At 48.1% G+C, this 12,614-nt stretch overlaps 1 protein-coding gene across 1 annotated transcript; it reads left to right on the forward strand.

The window, feature by feature from the left end:
- Positions 1–660: 660 nt before the first annotated feature.
- AMER2 (APC membrane recruitment protein 2) lies at positions 661–10,816 on the forward strand. Its single transcript, XM_022574510.3, has one exon. The coding sequence runs from the start codon at positions 1,061–1,063 to the stop codon at positions 2,978–2,980; it is 1,920 nt and encodes a 639-aa protein (XP_022430218.1). The 5' UTR covers positions 661–1,060; the 3' UTR covers positions 2,981–10,816.
- Positions 10,817–12,614: the final 1,798 nt, after the last annotated feature.

Here is a 12,614-nt window from a genome sequence, read left to right on the forward strand (position 1 = left end):
GCACATGCTTCTCCAAATTTGCAGCCACTTTCAAAGTCAAAACATAGCAGAGATCCCCACATTGGGCTGTTCCCTGGGACAAGATTTCCTTTTTCCCAGACCAAGCAGCCAGACCAAGTGGCACTCAGGGACACTGCCAGGCTTCTCCTTGCCCCACAGGGGAGAGGACTGCAGGACAGTCCTGGGAGGTGGTGAACGGGGCTTGCAGCAGCAGGGGCAGGAGTAACGCATGTGTCCCGCCGGATGGAAAAGGAGAGGGTAGACCCTGGACTCCAAGGACCACCTGTGGAGTGGACCTCAAACCGGGTCCTCCGTCCTCAGCTCGGTCAGACTGGGTGGTGTCTTCTGTGACCTCAGCCCCAGTAGCTGGAGTCTGGGATAAAAGCCAAGGTTGTCCCAAAGGACCAGTCAACTTCCACCCCAGGGAACTTGCACTTTCATTGCAGAATTGCTGACTGGTATCTGACTGATGGCCGATGCTTTTGTAGCAAGAATCTGAACCTCAGTGATCCGAGTTCCCCATCGACCCGGAGGCTGTGCTCAGCCCTGGACAAGACAGATGTAAACAGACATCCTCCGTGCCCGCCGGGCTTGGTATCCAAATGATAAAAACGGACATGCAGGGCGTGGGAAAGGCATGAGGAGTCACGAAGTCCGGGGCCGGTGGTTAGAGAAATCAGTGTTTTGTGTTGGGTTGGATTTCTTTGTCCAGTCGGGGGCATTTTGCGATCCACGATTGGGCTTCTGAAAAGAGCGATCAGGAGGAGGAATCTGAAGGTGGGTGAGACTGGATGGAATTTGTATTGCAAGATTACGGCTCTAATTTCTGCAATCAGCTCGAGGAGGCTCCGCCGCCCGCTCTCGCCGCAGAAGAGCTGCAGCACAAAGCCGAGCCGGACGCGAAGTGGGTTAGGGCGTTATATAAGCCCCGGCGGGAGGGGAGATGGTCTTTTCTGCGCGCTCCTCCCGCGGCGGCGGCGGCGGCGCGGCTCGGGTTGATTTAGAGCGCGGCTGACAGCGGGCTGGCGCGGCCGCGCTGACGCCAGGCTGCTGCGTCGCCATGGAGACGGGCGGGCGCGGCGCGGCTGTCAGCGGCGGGCGCGCGGCCGCGGGGGGCCGCCGGAGGAAGGCGCGGGCCGCGGCCGGGACCCTCGCGGCAGACATGGACTTGCATTGTGATCGCGCCGCCGAGCCGCCGGCCGCCGAGCCGCCGTCGGGCAAGATTAACAGAGCCGCCTTCAAACTGTTCAAGAAGAGGAAGCCGGGCGGCGCGATGCCTAGCATCTTCGGGGTCAAAAACAAAGGGGACGGGAAGGGCGCGGGGCCCGCGGGGCTGGTGCGCAGCCGGACGCACGACGGGCTGGCCGAGGCTCTGGCGCTGGAGGGCGGCCGCCGCGAGGAGCCGCGCGCGGGCGGCGGGGACGGGGCGCGGCCGGGCCCCGCGGCCCCCCGGGCGGCCCCGGGCGGCGCGGGCCCGGCGGCCGGCGGCTCGGTGGCCAAGTCGCACAGCTTCTTCTCGCTCCTGCGGAAGAACGGGCGGCCCGAGAGCGGCGGGGCGGAGCAGGCCGACGCGGGCAAGGCCGGCGGCAGACAAAAGCGGGGGCTGCGGGGGCTTCTGGGCGGCGTGCGCTGGCGCAGGAAGGACCGGCGGCCCAAGGATGCGGCGCCGGCCGGGCGCGCGGGGGCCCAGGGCAGCCTGGCGCGGCCGGGCTCGCTCACCGCCAGCCTGGAGTGCGTCAAGGAGGAGGCGCCCGCGGCCGCGCGCGAGCCGGAGCCAGCAGGTGAGCCCGCTGCGGGGAAGCCGGAGCCGGCCTGCGCCCCGGGAGAGGGCGCCGCGGGACCCGGGCGCGCCGAGCGGCCCCGCGCGCCCCCCGAGCCCGAGCCCGAGCCGCGCGCCGGGGAGGGCCGGCCGGCCGAGGACGCCGCGGGGCCCGGGGCCGCGCCGGCCGAGACTGCGCCCCGGCCCGACTCCGAAGGCGGACGCGCGCCCGCCGCCCCCGACCCTTCTTCGGCCGATCCGCCCTCCGACCCATCGGCCGATCGTATTTGTCTGATGTTCTCTGACGTGACTTCACTGAAAAGCTTTGACTCTCTTACAGGCTGCGGAGATATTATCGCAGACCCCGAGGACGAGGCAGGGCCCAGCTGTGCCAGGCATGCCCCCGCGCCGGGCCAGCCAGGCCCCGCCCAAAAGCCCCCCGGCGTGGTGGCCTACCAGGGAGGCGGGGAGGAGATGGCGAGCCCGGCCGAGGCGGACGACTCGTACCTGCAGGAGTTCTGGGACATGCTCTCCCAGACCGAGGACCAGGGCCCGGGGCCCCAGCAGGGGGAGGCCCCGGCGGCGGCGGCGGCGGCGCCCGAAGCTCAGGTGGCCCCCGAGACCCCCAAGGACGCCAGGCGGGCCGAGGGGACCAAGGACGCGTCCTCGGTCAAGCGCCGGAGGCTGCACCGGCTCCCCACGGAGCTCCAGCCGAAGGAGGAGCCCAAGCACCCGGACGAGGAGCCGCAGGAAGGCGTCCCCAACAGCGACGAGGGCTACTGGGACTCCCCCACTCCCGGGCCGCGGGAGGACGGCTCGGGCGGCGGCGTGAGGAAGGCGGGCCTCCCCCGGGACAGCGACAGCGGTGACGCGCTCTACGATCTCTACGCCGAGCCCGATGGAAGCCCCGCGGCCCTGCCCGCCGCCGCCGAGGACACGTCCTGCTCGTCCAGGTTAAAGCCCGTGTCTCCGGTCACCGTCACCTGTGCCCTGCGAACGCCGGGGAGCTTGCTGAAGGACTCCAAGATCCCGATCAGCATCAAGCACCTCGCGAACCTTCCACCCAGCCACGCGGTGGTGCACCAGCAACCAACCAGAAGCGAGCTGCCCAGAACCAAAATCCCGGTGTCCAAGGTGCTGGTCCGCCGGGTCAGCAGCCGGGGCTTGGCCGGGACCACCCTCCGGGCCGCGGCGTGCCACGACAGTGCCAAAAAGTTGTGAGGTCTCCGAGGCCGAGGTGGAGGGGCCGCTTGTCGAGGAACACAACTTTCCTCGGAAACCACTGCAGCAAGTTTTGCACCCCTCAAAGAAAGGCCTTTCGGACCGTCCCTGCTCCGAGCCTGGACCAAGGAGGTCTTTGTGTCGCCAGCAGGGGCAGGATACACCAGGCAGGGGATGCCACACGCGGGATTTCCCCTCCAGATAAGTCCCTGAGAATTATTTTCAAGCACTTTTTTTTTCTTTTTTACCTTTTTAAAAATCTTTTTTTTTCTTTCTTTTTTCTTTAATGCACTGAACGCTAGGAAGTCACCTTTACTTGCCTTTGCAGAAAACAGAACTTAACCCAATCTAAGGAAGCGTCACGCCATGATATTTGGCTGTGCCGGTGTCCAGCGGGCCTGCAGGAACCATGGGGAGAATCAGAGGAGCCCTCCTCTTCCTGACACTTTCCTTCCTTCTTTTCCTTTTCCTTTCCAGGAAAAAAAAAAAAAAGGACCCTTTGCTGTATCACTGTGTGGAAAACATCTACAAAGCTGAGTCAGGTAATTTACCTGATGAGCGGAAGCATCGCTGATTGGCAGAAACCCCCCGGTACTTTCAGTTGCTAGGTATGCAGATAGGTATTTATCTACCACTAGGACGATCAAGGAGAGTTTGGATTTGGTGGGTTTATTTAGATCATTTGTTTGGAGAGAAAAAAAAAAAAGCTCAGCAGAGCAGGTTTCCCTCCCTTTTTTTTTTCCACCCAGTGCAGAGATCAAGATCAGGAAAAGATTGCACTAAACGCCAACAGACACAGTGTTTTAGCGTTTATAAACTGTAACCTTTTCATGTGTACATGATGCATATTTTACAGATTATCCAGCTGTCAACCTTTTATAATCTGTCAGTAACCTCGAGTATAAAATCTGGTTTTTTAGCTAGACACGATAACCGTTCTCAAACCATTGGTGGTCTTTTATGTGCTCTAAGCGGAAGCAGTTCTGTTTTTGTTTCATGTGGGTTCCCTGGCTTTCAGTGCAGGAAAAAAAACTCTATTGTGTTGATGTCCCAAAGGAATGCTTCTGCCTTGTCTTGGGTTAAGAGTCTGTTTCTCACCCCAGACCCTGGTTTTCAGAGATTTTACCTTGGTTATAACAATTTTGGATTCAACCGTTTCTCAGTATGGGGAGTCCAAAACGAGGAACACATAAAGAAAAACAATAGAAAATGTAGTTTTTCCTGTCATTTGACGTCTGCTTTATAGACTTAGGACTGAGCCACATATGTTCAGAATATGACACTGGGAAGCTTATGTATCATAAACATTGTGTGCCAAGATTATTTTTGAAAAGTGGTTGACTTATATGTGTGTTTTCTATTATTTTAGATGAAATATTTATTTCAGAAAGCATTACCATATGTCTCGATAGTTTGAATGATAAACTGAAGCCGTTCCTACAATGCTCTTAGGGTCTAATGATTATAGAATATCCTCTTTGAAATGTATTTGAGTGTATTTAATCAAAAGACCAGAGCTTCTACTAGGAGATGATTCACAGTATCGGGAAGATTACACATATTCAAGTGAAAATACACACACGTAAGAGACACGCACACTTCTCTCTAACTCCCATTTTCCAGAGAGATTCCCTGAGTAATGAACTGGTAGTACCCGTTTTTTAAGTTCATTTTCTGTTTTATAAAGGAAAGAAAAAGGCGAGTTAAGTATATGAAAACTTATTTTAATAATATGAAAGGAGTAACAAAATAAACAGATGTCAGAGGAATACAGATCCAGGCCAGCAGCACAAAGCAGGTTGTTCCCCGTTTTAAATATGCAGTGATTCAATTAGAAGAGGTGGTAGAGATTGGCTAAATCTCTTTATTATTCAGATTACTGGCTTTTATTGTGTCATGTCAGATCCTTAATGTGATTTTAAAGTAGTGTTTTAATATTCAATTTCCTTATGTCTGTAGATGAGGTCTGACAGGCAGACATGGCCTTAAGCACTCCGAATACGCCACCAAGAGTTCATAAAGCGGCTCACACTCACACGTGCTCATGCACTCAGCTGTGTACAGCTAACAGACAAAGGCGTTCACCGCACACTTGGAGATGGTTTAGAAATTAGTTCTGTCTTGAGAAAGGGATTTGAATATGATTCAACGCTGGTAGTACTACTTAGACTCCAGATACATTCATTTCCCCCCAGTGAATGGGAAGAACATACCTTTTATTCCTAGCTGTAAAACAAAGGATCTTTATTTTCTTCCTGTGCATCTTCTTGCAGGGGTTAGAAGGGTCTCCCCTGCATGAATCCATGACAGAGTTATATCTGTTCACTTGTTCAATTGCACAGGGACGGTAGGAGGCCCTGAAGGACTCATGAGGATGTTGTAGTAGTAAAGGCAACCTACTTATCTGTTTTGTAAGCACTGGAACAAAGTATTTTTGCTTTCACTCACAGTTTTGGGACTTACTTCTGCATTTACCCCACTGTGCTGTGTCTTGTTTTTATAAGTAAAGGAAAATGTCAGCAGCGTTTGCTTTATTTTCCCCCTGCCTGTCAGTGAACCACTTATGCAAGATTTAAACTATTTTCTTTTTTGTTCTTTTTTCCATATATTTTCCATGGTTTTTTTGTTTTGTTTTGTTTTGTTTTTTTAACTGTATCTCTAAGAATTCCACCCACACCAGTCAAATGAAGGATTCAGGCAATGAATTAAATGGCCTCAATCACTTGATGGGAAATCAAGACCAGTACAGGGAGGTGTGTCTTAACCTTTTCCAACCACAGACAAGGGATGGTAGTTGCCTTTTTGTATCAAGGGCTACTTTCTCTCATTCATGTTCATGGAGATTGTTTCCTAGGATTTTAATGGATTTACATTCCAATTGTTATGGGTTGGCCAAAAAGTTTGTTCAGGTTTTTCCGTAAGATGTTACTTTTTGGCCAACCCAATATTAATGCATTGTCTAATTTGGCCATATTTCCTGATTTTTTAAGGAAAGGATTGGATGTGGGGCTGCTGACGCCTTTCCTGTGTATCTGTGTTTCTGAGATGCTTGGTTGATTAAGTCTCTTTAGTCAGAGTTGGCCAAATTCTATAGGAAAAAGTCACATCGACTGTTGGCCCTGAATTTATCAGTCATCTCAATAGCCCTGCGCAAAGACAGCCTGGCTTCAGTGTCTGCGTTACCTGGGCAGTGTTACTTGGGCCACTGTGCTTCGGTAGTAATGCTTTCATGCTTCCGTTAGCCCTATAGCATTTTGAGTAATCGCAAGAGGAAATAGATTTGTGTTATTTCACCTAATAACAACAATGGAATGTAGACTGTTAAGGACTTCCTTTAGCTCCATTTCCCACAAATTATCTGCCTATTTAAATACAAAGTGTGTGAGATCTATGGAAGTGATGACTTAGAAGTTTAAGGGTATCTGCCTATTTAAATACAAAGTGTGTGATATCTGTGAAAGTGATGACTTAGGAGTCTAAGGGTTTATTCATTAATCTCAGAAGTAGTGTTCAGGTATTGGCGCTCCCATGAATATTCATATAACCCTTTGCCTACACAGTTGTCAAAGTAAAAAGGTGGTATTAGGAACCAAGACGTCTTTGGCTGAACTTTCCAAGTTTTCATTATTTACGTCTTTTTGTCAGATGGATTTTCAGCAACCTTTTACTGTTAACTTTGTATGAAGAGATTGGTTAGTGAGCATATGCTGTCTTCTCCCTCGGTTTCCATCATGTTTGCCTGGTGCCCTCAGGTAGCAGTACTGGGACACTGCTCAGGACGTTTGCCTGTTTTGACATTCGTACAGTGGAACTCAGTCCCCGTTTATAGTCGTTCCTGATTTCTCTCCTGAATTAGGACTATCTGGACACGGCCCCCTGTGCTTGGCTTCTACATTCGCTCGTACTTAGCTCCCCTATCACTGTTAAGGAATTGATCCAGAAGTTTATGCCCTTAAACATATGGAAAAAGAACCACAGTTGCCTCTTATTTCCCACCACTGAGGACGGCCCATTAGAAGTACCTGAATGAAATAAGAGGAGAAACCCAAATACCCGGCCCAAGCCCATTTCCCTCCCCCTAGCCAGGCAGACCGAGGGATGAACAACACAGTTCTTATTTAGGAATTTTCAATTCTCCACGCACGAATGTTTATAAAGCAGTTTAGGAGCCAAAGGCTAGCATGGCAGCTTGGTTTCTCAGGTGGGAAAGCCAGAGGCCGGCATTCACTTGGTGAAGAGAGGAGGCTGTAACAGTGTCAGGTGCCGTGACCATGTGGTCCCTCCTCGGGGCAGGCGCCCATTCCACGACCCCATGCTGCTCTGAAGGTTCTCTGATGGCCGTGCTGGATGGCTTCTTACAGCCTTTTCACTGTGATGACCACGGAGATGAGACAGTTCTTCCGTTGTAACAATAGCCACTTACAAGGAAAGATGTTATCTCCCTGCAGATAAGGCTTCTAAGGACTGATTCAGAATGGTTGTTTCATGATTACGGAAAGCAGCTCCTTCTCAAGCTGCAAAACAAAAGGTTAAAGTAGCCACTAAAGCCTCCAGAACTGAAACTGGGCACATTTCATGACTGATACTTACTTTAATTCAGTGCAACACATATTCACGGGGCATATACTGGATTTCATGCTTAATAAAAACCCGTTCAGTTTGGAGCTCACAAGTAGCTGTACTGTAACCAGACATTCTTAATATTCATTAAAAACACCTTTATTTTATTTTCCCTACTTTTATTTTGTACTTTTTGCTGATAGTCTGTGGGGTGGAGCAGGGTGGGGTGAGATTGAACAAGGGTGGTGTGGATTAAGTCACACAAATTCCTCTAAAAGCAAGAATAGTAATTACAACAAGGATTAACGTGTATTGAGTACTTACTACGTGTCAGCCCCTTCCAGGAGTTTAACAAATATTTACCTAGCCCTCTCACAGCCATGTGGGTTAGGTAATACTGTCTCCCTCACAGAGCATATTTAATTCATCCTTTTGGTTTGTTTCTCCCCCGTTCATTCCATCCATGCATCCACCCATCCCTCTCTCTCTCTCTTCACCTAGGACAGGGATAGACACTCTTTAGTGACTTACAGTCATACAAGAGCTAAGAGCTGCTAAATCTCATCACCAGCTCACTTTCAATAGAAAAAGAGCCAACCCATGTCACGCAGCTGAGAACTGGTTTTGTGTCCGAGATGTTGGTACTCACATCATTCCGGGGGAGGGCTGCTGCTGGGTTCCAGAGGCAAACAGTCTGCCTTGCTTTGGAGGGAGCCTCACCTTTTGAGGATTAACTTCAGAAGTGTAGACAGACATCTCTTCTGTTGTCATGATGATACCTCTGCCCTGATAGGATTTCAGTCACGTCGAGCATGTCTCACTTGTTTTTCTTCCTTAAGCCCAGTCCAAGCTGGTTCTGGGTGTCCTGGGTTCTTTGTTGAGATAGTAGCTGGCTCCGTGACGCCTCGCCTTGACACAGTTCTGAACTGCAGAGACAAGCTCCTGGCTCTTTAGAAAGTAGCGCATCCCATGTTCTGTCTCCGACCATTGAATCCTGGCCTAGATTTTCTGATTCATTCATTCGTTCAACTACTATTTTTTGCACACCTATAAGTCAGTCACTGTGAGTTTGAGTATTTTATATTTAATTAAACTAGCCTAACCTATGCGTGTGTTTACTGCGAGCTGGGGTGATGCCCTGTTTTCTTTGACAGTCTGTCCACAAGAACCAGGCAAGGTGGGGCTCGGCTTTGTTCTACAGAGGAAGAAAATAACGAAAAAGTAGAATACCTTGTCCGAAGCCACCCATTTAGCAAGCAGTGGACGGAATATGAACCAGAAATCTAACTCTCCTGCTTGTGCTTTAATTATAAACCTTTTTTTTTAGCCATGTGATTCAATTTTTGTATGATTTAGTAAGAAACTGATCAAAATTCTGAACGGCAAGAACCAAACCAGATTTTTATGATGGCGGATACCATTAAAATGACGACTATTTCAGTTAAAAGTGAACTTGGTTTTTTAAAAAAATTATTTGATGCCTTTTGTACATGCAAGGCTGAAAGGTAGATCTCAGAGCTAGCAGGGTTTTTTTTTTTTTTCACACCTGACCAGTCAAAAATTTGGGCCGTAGTCACCCATTATTACATGCTAGCAGGCCTGCATACAGATTTTATAATCTGATGACTGCTTCGTCAATAATAAAAACCTACAAAAGCGTTTTATTCATATACGGGCTACCCACGCTTGATGAAATGCTTTTTTAATGAGAAGCAGTGAAAGAATTCAGTCACAGGTGATCATTGTGTTGAATTGTAAACTGGGGTTATTTTTGGAAATTATTCAGTAATTGGGTAGAGTAACTTTCTGCTCTATGTGAGAAGATAGACTTTTAATAAAATACAGCCTAGGCCGTTGGTTATTAGAGGCGTAATAAACGTTCTCAGATCCCCGTCTGGATGCTTGATACGCTAAAAAAGAAAACACTAAAAATATCTGGTCAGATTATACAAGGGTCTTGAAGTGACACACAGGAAATACTTGTTATCATGTCATAAGACGAAATGGACCCAGGGAGCCTGGAGGAATTCATAAACTTCCTCAAATAACTACCTTACAAACCACAAATCCCCCACTACACACTTATTTCTAAATAAAGGAGGAGAAACTCTAACAAAATAATATCTAGCATGTTCATTGCTTCCAGGATACATTTAACTGAACATGGAGGATCTGATCTTTTTACCAAGAATATCGGGGAAAATGGTTTAGATGTTATAGACAAAGTAAATTCCTGTCATTTTTTAATGGACTCCAGCTACGGACCAGGCTCATTGCTCACTTCAGGTTTTGCCCGAGTTATTTATAGGAACTATCTCAGTGTAATATAGGGAATTGCAGGTTATTTGAAAATAAAGACAAAGAGAACCCAAATGAGAAACTCCATTTCTAGAATTAGTTTTCCTGAAAGTCAGGCATGTCTCTGAGGACAGACTTTTGGCTGTATTATTTTTGTGCACAGGAGGAAAGTTGTGAGTAGGTTTATAGATATTATTTTTATAATAGAATGTTAAAGTCCCCCCAAACATCAAAAATTGTCTCCTAAAATTACTCTATGTTTTTGAGACTTGTTTTAAAAAAGGGTTCTAAATAGCAATAGGGTCTTTTCTCTTTTCTCCTCTCCAGTGGTTTAATGGGATAGATGAGCCAATGTTTATATTTTTAAACCTGTAAATATTTTATTTTGGGTATTTTGTATATTTGTCGATATAATTCCATTTCGTGCATATGTATCACCGTGCATGTTGCTGGTTTTGATAGTCACTCTTTTAATGAATGTAAGAAGCTTGGACTAATTAGCACTTTTCTTCTTTCAAACATCTTAAAATGAAAATACAGCACTGCCATTTGAAATGTTGTGTTTAATTCAGTCAATAAATTTTGTTGCTCCTTTACATTGATTGTGAATTCTGTCGGTGGTTATTCTTCCAGGATAAATCTTATTTCCAGCCTCTTCAATTTTTAGAATTTATACTAATGATGATAATGACTGTGTGTGTGTGGTGTGTGGTGTGTGTGTGGTGTGTGTGTGTGTGTGTGTGTGTGTGTGTGTGTGTTTGACCAACAGGAGGCCCGTATTTCTTTCCACACTTTGTGAACAGGTGAAAAGTTACTGTTTGCTTTGAACAGGTGCCTTTGGAAAAGCTTGTTCGTTGTTCTGACTCTGATCTGATTTCTGAGCCTTTTACTCAGAAAATCTCTGTTCCTTATAACTCTCCTTGAGTTGGACTCGCCTGCTGTGTGTGACTGCAACGAGCAGTGAACTGGAGTCTTTCTGAAGAGCTGTTTTCTGTTTTGTTTTGTTTGGGGGGGCTTGTTTTCACTTCATCTGTCTAATAATTCAAATCCATAGTACTTTTGAAACCTAATGTGAGGAATAATGAGATTGCGCCATCTTGTTTGAAAATAAGAATTGGAGTCTGCCCAGATTGTCTGGAAGTCTACTTCCCTGAGAATGGGCTTGTCCACACTGCAGTTACTTACATTTCTCTTAAATAACAAGAAAAAACTCATACTTATCTTTAGAACCCGATTAGCATAAACTTCCAAAGGGAGATCTGATTTGTACAGAGACGAGGTAGAGTAAATGGACATAGAACCACAAAGAGTGAGACAAGAGATTCACAAAGCCTGGACGCCTTTGCTGGCTCCCCCTTTTCCCAGCCCATGTCGTCCCTCCTCTTCCCCGCTTGTCCTAGAATTCACACAGAAGGCACCTCACGATAACACACTCAATCTCCCTTTCATGAGGCCACGAGGAAACTAAAGCCCAGGGATGCCATGACCTTCCTGAAGCCTCTGAGGTGGTGAAGTTGGTAAAAAAGAGACCGAGTTTGGCAACCAAACAGAATCTGGGTTTGAATTCTGGTTTGGACACTTACCAGCTCTGTGAATCCAGGCAGTTTCCCGAACTTCTCTGAGCCACAGTTTCCTGCTCTATACAAGGAGGATAAGGAGATTTAATTTACAGGGTATTCGTACCATGATTAACTTTCAGAAAGATAGGTGTTGAAGACATAGTGTATTTTTTGTATATGTTAGTTGAGCTCCTTTTGCTTTTTAAAAAGGGGGTATTTATAAACATTAAAACTTCATGGGTTAGAGTTGAAATACTCTTGAACAGAGAACTTGCTTTGGTGTAGGTAGAGGTAAATCAAACATCTCGGATTGGTGAAGAGAGAGAAGTGTGCTATGGAGTAGAGGGCTCTGAAGTGTGTTACTCTGAGACTCATTACTCTGAAATGAAAAGCCTACATGTGCTTAGGGGAGACGAGGGGACGACGTCACGGATACCAGCTGAGTATGTGGGGTCTTGGCAGCCTCAAGAGCAATGATCAGACACCATGGTAGTCAAGTCAGAAGGCGGCTTCCTCCCCTAGACTCCAAACAACGGGCTGTAAGACTTGGTGCACGCAGAACCTCACGCAGAGAGCCGGGTGGCTTAGTAAAGTGGAGAGAAATCAGTGGTGCATTCAACCTGAAAAAAAAAAAAGTAACTGTATGGGCTTGAGAGATAGGAAATAATTTAAGCTCAAGGGCAATTCCTTCTGCCATTTCAAGCAACGGCTGAGCAAGGCCTGTGCTCTGAATTGGCCTCAGTTCCTGAATGCCCCCCTCCCGCCCCGAGTGAGCATCGCCCTGCCCTGGGATGTGGGATTCTGGGGCTTAAGGATAACACCGTTTTCATACAACATGGCTCTCAAACTCAGAGCATCTCATCTCTCGCCAGGCCAGAGACACACCATCTATTCCTACACCGAGGGGGTTGGTGGCCGCTCTGGACAGGCTGGATGGGTGTCAGCCTCCGGTGTGGGCTTCTCAGCGGATTTTCAGGGTGTCCACAATCCTTACCTTTTATGCTGTTTTCACCGTAGGGAGAACTTTAGGCTGCAAGTTTAGAGTCCCGTGGAAGCAATTGTGTCAGGAATCTAACCCAAGAGAACAGAGCAGTGGAAAAGTGTCCTGGAACCTTTCCCTCCACCTAGGCCCTGCACTTGCAGAGGGCATGTTGGTGCTCATGACCAGCAGGGGTGTTGGGTGACACGTGGTGGGGTGGGGAGAGGGGTGTCCCCAA

This window comes from Delphinapterus leucas, chromosome 18 (genome assembly GCF_059928025.1).
Source record: "Delphinapterus leucas isolate spDelLeu-1000000601 "Yukka" chromosome 18, BTC_Dleu_Yukka2, whole genome shotgun sequence".
Classification (NCBI taxonomy): Eukaryota; Metazoa; Chordata; class Mammalia; order Artiodactyla; family Monodontidae; genus Delphinapterus; species Delphinapterus leucas.